Below are 11,224 nucleotides of genomic sequence, written 5' to 3' on the forward strand. Positions count from 1 at the left end.
GCCCCTGCTTGGTGCCAGACAACAGGGGTATGATGGTAACCAAGACAGAGTGGTCCCTGCCCTCAGGGAACCTACAATCTAGGACTGGAAACAAGCCAGGAAGCATGATGAGCCCTAGGAGAGAGGAGATAGATGGTAATTTGCACACACACAGTAGGGGCATGTAGCAGAGAAAGATGAGGGGACAACTATCTTGCAGAAACAGCATTTGAGCTGAGACGCAAAGGATGAATAAGACTCCCCCAAGCAGAGAGGATGGGGAACATCACTCCAGGCAGGGGGAACAGCATGTGCAAAGGTCTGGAGGTGAGAGACAGCACTGTGGATCCATGAAGGCAGCCAGTGTGGATGGAGCACAGAGGAGAAGGAGGCAGGAGAGAAGGTGGAAGAGGCAGGAGGGGCTGAGGCAGCAGAGCCGGCAAATTACACCAGGAACTTGGGCCCTTATCACAGCAAGAGTTGGAAATTACTGAAGAGTTTGAAGCAGAAGAAAGGTGTAATGAGATTTCCAGATTCATTCAGTCAGTAAATATTTATTGAGGACCTGCTAGGTGCTGGACACTGGGATAGGAACAGGGGGTACAGTAGGGAACAAAACAGACTCACGCAGGTGACAGGTTAGGGAGACATTAGACAACGCCCATATTAAGGCATAATTACCACCGTGAAAGGTACTGTGAAGGAGGTGCCATGGGGTGACATGAAAGAGGATAGAGGGTGCGCTGGGATCTTCTATTTGCCCCCCAATATCTACTCTCCACCCTGCTCTGTGCCCCAGGAAGCTAACCGGGAAGGATCCACAATGGCTTCCTTGTAGTTGGGGTCAGAGGTGAGAAGAAAGAGAGGTTGCGGTATTTACTCCAGGTTCCAGAATGCCCTACTCGTCCGAGTACCCTACAGAGTGTGCTATTTGTTCCTGGCCAAGAAACTAACACCAGGGGCATATACTTTAAACCAGAGAGAGGGCATAGAGAAGGCCTCCCTGAGAAAGTCACCTTCAGGCTGAGACATAAAGATAAGCAACTAGGGTAAGGCAGTGTGGGGAGCATGTGCAAAGGCCCTGAGGTGAGAAAAGGCTCAGCATTATTTGAAAGAAAGAAAGAAGTCTTTTGCAGCTGGAGTGTGAAGAGTTAAGGAAGAAATGACATGGGATGAGCCTAGAGGGGTAGGCAGGGTCTTTCAAACGATACTAAGGGATTAACACTGTATAGCAAATGTCTCTAGCTCTTTGCTTTCTGGATCCATGAGGGTTGCACTTCCTAGGCCCTTTTGTGAATGGGTAGAGTTGACTATTTTGGGTCAAGATAGTCTACCAAACTACGGGTTTGGTAGACTATCTTGAGCCAATGAGTCATGAGCAGAAGTGACACATGTCACTGGAGCATTCAACTGCCAGTGTGAGAGCCTTGGGACTCACTTTTTTCTACCACAGTACCTGGCAATGTTCAAGATGGGGCTATCCCATTAGCCTGGCCCCAGGATGAGAGGATATAGGAGCCCCTAGCCAATCCACGATAGACATAAACCATGAATGGGAAAGAAACCTTTGTTGTTTTAAACCACTGAGTTGGGGAGAGGGAATTTTGTTACTGCAGCATAACCTAACCTCTCCTGACTGATACAGTAAGGATTGGGGCATTTAGTCTTACTGTAATGGGGAGGCAGTGGAGACCACAGTGAGGAAATGGATCAATTGAGCTGAGAGATCAGGGGTTACAATGGTGGTGGAGACAGTGACCACAGTCACGTTTAGAAAAGCCAACGGTGGGGATATGGTGGGGAGTACACCTCCTGCACTCCTTCCCCTTGCTCGGTGTTCTGGTTAACCCTTTAAGAGAAAGACCACACCTTCTCATCCAGTTCAGCCAACAGCACTTTCATCGATTTAATCAGGGCCTCATAGTCCTCCTTGGTTTGCAGCAGGAAACACAGCTCCATGTAGTTTTTCTCATTCAGATCCAAGTTCCTGGAGGACTTGATGAGATTCAAAAGCAGGGTGATCTCATCCTGCTCCTCCTGCAGGGTCTTGATTTCCCTGCTGTTGGGAAAGCAGCATGTGATTAACCCTGAACCCCTGAGTTTGCCTGGATCAGACACTCCAGGCCCCTTGGTCCTGAAAGGAGACTCAGAGGGGTACTTCCCACCCCAGCAAGTGGAAGAGACTCACCCAAAGTCTCCAACCCAGGTCCAGAACTCAGATGTCCTTTGACCCAGTTCACTGCAACTTCCACTGCTCCACCCTTCTCTGAGCTGCATTTTTTTTTTTTTTTACTCCTCAGAACAATTTGCAGCTGTGCCTGTCAAAACCCATTACCTAGTCATGGTGAGAGCCCCCAAGTTCTCTTTTGCCAGCAGCTCACTGACATCTGTCTGATTTTGCAGACTTTCTTTTCCGGCTTTACAGCCAGTTATCTCTGGTAATAAGAGGCAAGCCCATGAGGCAGGATCTTTCAATTGTGCATCAACACAGAGCTGCACAGGAACCTCTAACCCCCACCAACTTTTCTACTCAGGGGCTACTGATTTATGAAATTGGCTGACATGAGTCTCCTTCTCTTCCTCTGTCTGCTCTGGAGAAGAGAGGGTGTCGGGGACGTGAGCAACCAGGGATTTCTAAAAGAGAAAAGAAGACTCAGGCGACTGCACGGCAACTGAGCAACAGGAAATGGTACAGAGGCCGAGTTTCTGGCAAAGTCTGGGCAGCCTATTCCTGCTGCTCAGTGCGGTTTGCAGACTAGCTGCCTCAGTGCCCTTTGGAAGCTTGGAGAAATGCAGCAGCTCAGGTCTCAATCCAGGACCTACTGGATCAGAATCTGCTTTGTAACAAGATCCTCAAGTGACCTGTATGCACTTTAAAGTTTTGGAAGCGCCACTCTAGAACAGCAAAGAATGTTCAAGGGCGGGGTCTGCAAAGCTTTTTCTATAAAGGGCCAAAGAGTAAATACTTTAGGTTTTGCAGGCCAGAGGGTCTCTGTTGCAACTACTCAACAAAGCAATCATAGGCAACACAAAAATGAAGAGGCGTGGCTGTGTGCCAATAAAACTTTATTTACAAAAACAGGCAGCCACTCAGACTTGGCCCATTGGCCACCGTTTGCTGAATGATGTTCTAAAGCAGCGCTGTCCAGTAGACCATTCTGCAGTGATGCAAACGTCCTCTAGCTGCGCTGTCTGACAGCATCCATCAGGCATGTGTGGCTATTGAGCCCTTGAAACGTGGCTGGTGCAACTGAAGAAGTGAATTTCTAATTTTATTTATTTATAAATTGCAAATGTAAATAGCCACAAGTTGCTAACAAAGACTGGAGTGCATGCCCAGTTCTAGAGCATCTTGTCTTCTTAACCTGGCCCTTGGGACTTTTCTCCCCCTAAGCCCCTCTCGGGAGGGGTCTTTGCTAAGGTGCAGAGAAAAGAGAGAGAGAGAGCGGATAGTAGGTCAGAGTTAGGCTTTCGGGGGTGCAGTGAGGTCGGAAAAGCAAAAGGAAGGTTTGTCCGTCTTTAGGCAGGGCTAGGACTGCAGTGAGGGGAGTGAGGTGCCCCAAAATTTAAGGAGGTCTTCATTTTCAGGGTGGTATAGGTGCAGGGTCTGCGCTGGGGAAAAGCACCTCCTTAAATATTACGCTCACTAAGCACCTCACTCACCTCACTCCAGGTCTCTTCCACTCTCCTCCCCTTCAGTTCCACCACAGTGAAACCAGATCAAATGGATCGGGGTAGAGTGAGATGCAGAAGGGTAAGTAAGATTCAAGAAAAACTGAAACCACATCAAGAAGTAGGCATTTCCTGATGCCCACCAAGGGTAGGCTGTGAATCAGGGTCACCGGCACAGATGTGCAGGTTGTGGACTGCACAGCCCAAGGGAGCACCATCTGCTTGAAAACATATCATTGATTTGTTGATTTACTCCACTTTTCTGTGAGACACTTTGTCGTTTTAACAAAATCCCTACATAATGACAATGTTTCCAGCAGATGGCAGTAAAGGGTCTTTGAGAAAGGGTGCCTTTTTCTAATTCACGTAATGATCCCATATGGACTAGCAGTGGCTCTGAGTGAACCAATCCATGGAAAATCTAAAGAACCCCTTTTCCCTATCCTCTGAACTTCACACATCATCTAACAGTAAAATTTTCTTTCTAACAATAGGCAGTTACTGCCTGTATAAACATTATGAATGTGGTTAAGGAATCTCATTTCTCTGGACGGAATCTAAGAATGCTTGTTTAATGTTTGTTTATTCAACCTCAGGGAACACCTTTCTGTTGCCCAAAGAAACTATACACACCATAATTTCTAGGGCAACTCAATTTCAGATATTCAGGCCTGCAGATCCCATAATAACGCACAAGCAGGAAACGTCCTTTGGGGTATCCACCGACTGGTGATTTCCCCTTCTCTGGGAACTCCCCACCTTTACTGCTAGAACTGCTGGGGATACCCATAGCTATTTTTTGTCCTATGGCTCAGCCCCCACCAGGCCACAGCTGAATGGGCCAGAAGTAGACACCAGATCCAAGCTAAGCCAATCAGATTCTCCCTCTCCTGGGAATTTTGGGATTGGAATTGACTAAGAACAGTCTCTCTGTGTGGCCTTTGTTCGCTCAAGAATTGGAGGCAGCCATCTCCCACCAGCCACCGCTGAGATTCAGAGAGGAAAGAACAAAACCCATGTGTTGAAAGAAACAGGAACCAGAATCACTTTCTTCTTTGGGTCCTTCACTGAGACATGGGTGCGCTGCTCCCCTTGGAGTCCCTGAGACACCCTGAACTCTGAGAATAAATCTCCTCTCCCCACTGAAGCTATCCCAAGTGGGTCCCTGCCCCAGACCCCATCAGAAGGCAAGCCCCATGAAACCAAACCCAAAATTTTCTCCAAGTTCACTCAGTACAGAACTCTGAGCATCACTTACTGCTGGTTTGTGATCTTCTGCTGGGAGCAGAAGTTAAAGGACTTCCGACTGTCCACCATCTTCCGGAACTGCTGCCTCAGCTTCCGAAGCTCTGCCTCGGCCAGCTGCTCTTTGGTCTTCTCCGAAGGTTCCTGGGAATTTTCAGGGTCTTTTCTTCTGTGCTTCTTTTGAGTGAGACAGGGTGAGTGTTAAGCAACAGGTTAGGTGACTAGAAAAGCCCACATTTCAGCTTAAGGGTGGAGGGCAAGAAGAGTGCTTGGGGCAGGGCTGGAGTAGGAAGACCACCCTTGGGTGATGTCAACTGCTTAGGTGTTACATGGAAAACCCACCCTGGGTTGCCAGGGTGGAGAGGAAGCTGGACCTCATTACTGCATACTGAAGAGGTGGCCTTGCTGTGTGACCTTGGGTGAGTCACTTAACATCTCTGAGTCTCCAGTCTCTCATCTATAAAATGGGCACACATAGATTTGTTGTCAGGATTAGTTGAGTTAATACTTGTACAGAGGACCGCACAATGCCTGACCCCACAGTAAGCCCTCTGTATGTAGGAGCTGCTGTTACCCACCGTCCGCATCTTGAAGGAATTGTGCTTTCGCTCTCCTCAGACATTGTATCCAGGGAGGTCAAAGCTAGCAAGTGCTCCTTTCTCTCTCTGCGATACCTGTCCACAGTGGCGAAAGGAAGAGAACTTGTGAGCCACCCCTGCTGGTGGTGCAGGACCCGGCAGCACCCTCTCCCTTCCCCACCTCCCGCAGACCTTCCTCCTCCCACAGCTTGGCACACGAGGAGGACACGGCAGATGGCTGCCCGGGTGTGAGAAGAGGCTTTTTTTTTTTTTAAAGCAATGTTTGCCTGAAACCTGTTCCTCTCATGATTTATTATTAGGAGCCAGGCAGATGGTTCTGGCATGTCAGTTACCCTCTTGCTCCTTGTGTTCCCAAAGAAGAGGGGCAAGATGGCATCAGGGCAGTGTCTCCTCTGCCCTGATGGGGTTACATCGAAATTCGCCCAGTTTCAGCTGTGGGGACACTCCCCCCCCGCTTTTAAAGCAGGAGCCAGTAGTACTGAGAGACATTAGGTATTCAAAGAAGGCGACAATGCTAACCCTCTGAGCCCTATGGGGCTGTAAGATCCACTGCACCCCAACTCCCAGGCTTTAGGAGCTAGATTCTTAAACAAGAAACTTCTAGCTTTGCCACCCACTGAGGGGTCCTACAGTGCAGTGGTTTAAAGCATTGCTGTGTCAACCATCAGATCTCAGCAAAAATTCCTCCTTGGCCACTTGTTAAGTTTGAGCAAGTCATTTCAGTTCTCTGGGCCTTGGTTTCCTCATCTGGAAAATAGGAGAAATTCTAGAAGCCACTTCACAGGTTGTTCAGCATGTAAGGCACTAAGCCTGGCACAAGGTAAGTCCTCAGTAAACGGTGGCTGTTACGATGTGGTGCGATATGGGTCTTTTCATAGGATGAAGGTTCAGCATAAAAAATATTTATGTGTGGGCTTCCCTGGTGGCACAGTGGTTGAGAGTCCGCCTGCCAATGCAGGGGACACGGGTTCGTGCCCCGATCTGGAAAGATCCCACATGCCATAGAGCGGCTGGGCCCGTGAGCCATGGCCACAGAGCCTGCGCGTCCGGAGCCTGTGCTCCGCAACGGGAGAGGCCACAACAGTGAGAGGCCCGCGTACCACCAAAAAAAAAAAAAAAAAAAAATTATGTGGGCTTACGGGGCATCCAGCATTCCTCTGTCTCCTGGTAGCAATACCTGGAATTTCCAGTGGGAAGCCACTCCCTCCCTTACTCCTGGTCATTTTTTGCGCCCCTGAGGTTGACCCTACTCCATCAACTTCTGGATTGCAACCTATGACTCTGGATGGGTCAATCAGAGTGCCAGATCCCTAGCCAATCTGCATAATTCCAGCCCCCTGGCCTGAGTGATCAGTTCAGGAATGGGCACATGACCTTACCTAGTCCAAGCAGAGTGAATAGTGGAATTTAAGCTTGCACACACAGGAAGAGAGAAACTCTGTTTCCTGCTGCACTTTAACCTATGTGAATGAGGTTGGGAGTGGCTGGCAGCCATCTTGCCTCTTCAGGGAGCCTGAGAATAAAGCTATCACTGAGGACAGAAGACAAAATTAAGAGAAATTGAACCATAGGGGAATCATCTGAGCCCCTGGATATAGCCAAGCCTGAAGATACCTCTGGGTCATGTCCAATTACATGAACCAACATATTCTCCTAAAGCAATCCGAGATGAGTTTTCTGTCACTTGCAACCAAATGAGTTCTCATGCCTGAAGTACCTAGATCTCTTTAGTATAAAAACTAAGCCCCTACTGTGTGCTAAATATTGTAGGGAATTCAGGGATAAGTTAACCTTCAAGGTGGTATGAACCCTGCCCAGGGCAAAATAGTGGAAAAGGCTGCAAAAAGGAGATGATTTTCAATTTGGGTTTTGAAGGATTAATAGGAGTTCACCATGCAGAGAAGAAAAGTGGGGAAGGAATTTGGGGTAAAGAGAACTGCCTGGGCAAAGGCTGAGAAGCAAGTGAATAAAAGGAGTGTTCAGAGACTGATGTGTGGTCTAGTGTAGGCGGCAGTACCCACTGGGAAGTGACTGGCCAAGAGGTCTGGAAAAGCCAAGATGTTCCTTAAAAGCAGGGATGTAAGAAGATCAGCCTGTAAGAGACGAGTTAATCGCCTTCCAACAGTCACTTCTCCTTCATGAAGGGTTGTTGCTAAGGTAGTTGCCTAGCCAGGGGTTACACTTCCCAGCTCCTCCTGAATCCAGGCAGAGCTACGAATTCTCACCCATGGAATGTGAGCAGAGAGGTGTGTCACTTCCAGACCATGACTTTTTAAGAAGTGGATGTGACATTTCCATCCTCTCTTCCCAATCTGACATCTATGTGAGGCGCAGCCATAGATGGGCAGAGCCACAAGACAGGTCTCTTAAATCAACTTGTGGAAGAAGTCACCTGCCAACCACGAAATCCTCATTGGACTGTTACAAAAAAGAGAAATTAATTTCTGTTGTGTTAAGCCAATGAAATGAGGGGGCATCTTTGCTACAGCAACTAGTATGACTCTAAGAACGCTCTGACTTCTTCTTTCCTAACAGGACTCTGAGCTTATCCCTCCTCAATCTGCCCAGTTCCAGAGGATGAATCATGATTGGTTCCCACTAATCATAGTAACCCATTTCCCTTTGTCAATGATTGGTTGAAAGATGAACATGTGACTCAGATCTAGCCAAAGAGACATAAGGAGATGTCTATTCCTATTCCTTTGTGATAAAAAGAGCTTGTCCATGTTCCCCTCTCTTTTGCTTTTGGAAATTATTGTGAAGGTTACAATGGTTGGTGCTGGAGCAACCATCCTGTGACCAGGAGGAGAAATATCACTGTCACACTAAAGAGAACAAAGAAGAAATATGGGGGGAAATTTAGGGCCTCACTGACACTTTGCCACTGCCCCATCCTTGGAACCGCCTACCCTAGGCTTCTCGTTAAGTGAAATAACTAAGTGTCACTATTGTTTAAGGCACCCTTATCAAGTATTTTGTTCATTGCAGCCTAGATCATTCCTGCCCTACATGATCCACTATCTTGAAAATGATTCTCAATCTGCTGGGTGATAAGAATATAGTGGCTGAGACTGTAAGACCTCTGGCGTTTCCCTAATATGTTCTAGAGGGTTTCTAGAGGGTTTGAGGACGAACTGATTTTTGGTAAATCATATTTGAAGGAAAATATCTAATGTTGGAAAATTCCCACAGGCAGGGAAGTGGAATAAAGACTATGGTTCCATAGCTTGATTATTTCTGGAAGAGCCCTCAAGGTACGGGTAGAGGCTATGGCAGGATTTATTAGACTGATAAGGTTTGGGCAAAGAATACTCACTTTAGGACCTCTTTCAATTCTAGAATTTTGTGCAGCTCCGATTTCACATCGTGCAGAAGCTTTTCTATGTTTAAGGGTTCTTTTGATCCTAAGTGGATCTGTAATGCACCCTTCTAAAAGCATGACTAAATAAAGTATACTTGAAATTCACTGACAATGTGATTTCTCTCTCTGATCCTCAGTCTCCTCATCTATAGAAATGGGGATGCTCACCCCCACACTCAGCATAAAATAATGTATATAAAGCTCTTAGCACAGTGCCTAGCACATGACAGGTGTCTGATGAATGTAACTTGTCTGTGAATCAGGATTTTTCAAGTGTCAGTTTATCTTGCCCTTGAGTTAACTGGTTGTGTTGTGTGTTTTTCCCCAGGAGCTGGAGGCTCCGTCAACGCCTACCTTTTCGCTGATACATACACACACCCACAACCAGGCTCCCCCTGGGATACCGGCTTTTCTCCGGCTTCCAGACACCAACACAAGTTTTTCCCTTTCTGTGCTCTGTGGGCTGGACCCACTCTGTTCCCTGGGAACAGATCGACCCCCATTCTCACAGCTGGGCCTTCAGAGAGCACCTGCAGGGTGTCCTGGGCCCTGGCACACCACCCTCTTAGTCAGGGGTCTCAAACTTGAGGCCCACAGGACAAATTCAACCTGCCTTCAGTTCTTTTTAGCAGGCAGTGTTTTAAGATGTGAATATGGGTCATGCACTCACACTCCTGGCTGCAGGCTCCATTCCTCCCCATTGCCTAACTCCTCCTCCCCCCAATTCCCACATTTCCTGTAACTGCCTGGAGCCAGCAGGAATTTGAGTCTGTGGTTCCTGGGAGGAATCTCAAAGCTGCCCATCTGTGTGCACTGGAAAGTGCTAAGAGATCTAGAGGTCCAGGTCAGGGAGCATCACAAACATGCCTCCTGCTCCCCGGACCTCAGTCTATCCACTACAGTATCTGTAGTCCTGGGCACATGATAAGCTCTTAGCAAATGCTATTTAAATGAATAAAGTCTCCTCCCAGGTGGGAGAAGACTTTATTGTCTAATATTTAATTAGCTGGGGTAGAGGAGGCTGGATCCTTCTCTGCTGCTGAATTTTAACAATCTGACCTTAAAAGAAAATCCTGACCCCTGAAGGGCAGGGCCCCTGGGACAGGCCACTATGTGGGTTATAAATTCCAAGTCTGAGAGAGGAGGATCCTGTAAAAAAAATGAAGCCAAGGCTGCATGCATAACATGGTTTAAACATGTGCTTGGAGCACTAATCAAGCAGAGGTGCAGAAACACCCACAGATTTTTAAAAATTGGGATCGTTACAGGGGGAAATGGAAGTTTGTTGTACTTTCCTTGGAGTTATTTTACACACTGTAATTTATTTACGTTTAATTCATGGGGGCCAAGATATTTTCCAGGTTTAGGGGCAGCTAAACGTCCGAAGGGGAGAGGGGTAGCCGCCACGTCTTTGCTTTCCTCAGCAGGGGGAGCTGTGGAGCAGCAGGCGCGGCTGCGCGCGCAGTGAAACTTACCAGGGACGCCCTGCAGGACAGCTCCCACCGCGTGTCCAACGGCCACTGGAGCTGCGTGTCCGACGGCGCCGGGAGGACTGATTGCTGTGCGGCTGCGCTGAGCCAACCCCCATTCTCACGTCCGGGCGTTCTCGGAACCCCGGAACGGGCGCCTTTGTGACTCGCACAGACGGGGCGTTTTCCCCTGGAAGGTGCTAAGAGGGTCCAGGGCCCTTAAGAGAGGACCAGAGCAGCTGGTGAGAGGAAAGTTGTTTTTTTTTGGGGGGGGGGGCGGGGGAGGACGACAGACTCCTCAACGACCCCTCTTCCCCCGCGGCGACCCCTCACCAGACTAGCCACTAACCCTCACGCCACTAACTTCTTAACTCAATTACCGCTCTCTTTCCCTGACTCGGCCACTCACACTGCCATACAATCACCATTCCATCTCCTCTCTCATTCACCCGCATGTCCTCTCACTGTCTCCCTACTCCCCATCTCACACTCACCCGTACTTACAGCAACCCTGCTGGGTACATACACTACAAAGGAACCCAGATCTCTCTCTCTCTCTCTCTCTCTCTTTTTTTTAATAAATTTATTTATTTTTGGCTGTGGCTGCTTGGGTCTTTGTTGCTGCCCGCCGGCTTTCTCTAGTTGTGGCGAGCGGGGGCTACTCTTCGTTGTGGTGCGTGGGCTTCTCATTGCGGTGGCTTCTCTTGCTGTGGAGCACAGGCTGTAGGTACACGGGCTTCAGTAGTTGTGGTGCATGGGCTTCGGTAGTTGTGGCACATGGGCTCAGTAGTTGTGGCTCACGGGCTCTAGAGCGCAGGGTCAGTACCTGTGGCTCACGGGCTTAGTTGCTCCGCGGCATGTGGGATCTTCCCGGACATGGCCTCGAACCCGTGTCCCCT

General features: G+C 48.5%; 1 protein-coding gene across 1 annotated transcript in view; it reads right to left on the bottom strand.

The window, feature by feature from the left end:
* The window catches only part of CCDC63 (coiled-coil domain containing 63), a 33,570-nt gene extending 23,147 nt beyond the window's left edge, over positions 1–10,423 (bottom strand). The window contains 4 exon segments of the mRNA XM_060121440.1: positions 1,847–2,038; positions 4,910–5,073; positions 5,475–5,570; positions 10,332–10,423. Coding sequence (XP_059977423.1) covers positions 1,847–2,038; positions 4,910–5,073; positions 5,475–5,483 — 365 coding nt within the window. The 5' untranslated portion in view covers positions 5,484–5,570; positions 10,332–10,423.
* Between the last annotated feature and the right edge of the window lie 801 nt (positions 10,424–11,224).

Source organism: Lagenorhynchus albirostris, chromosome 14 (genome assembly GCF_949774975.1).
Source record: "Lagenorhynchus albirostris chromosome 14, mLagAlb1.1, whole genome shotgun sequence".
In the NCBI taxonomy this organism is placed as follows: domain Eukaryota; kingdom Metazoa; phylum Chordata; class Mammalia; order Artiodactyla; family Delphinidae; genus Lagenorhynchus; species Lagenorhynchus albirostris.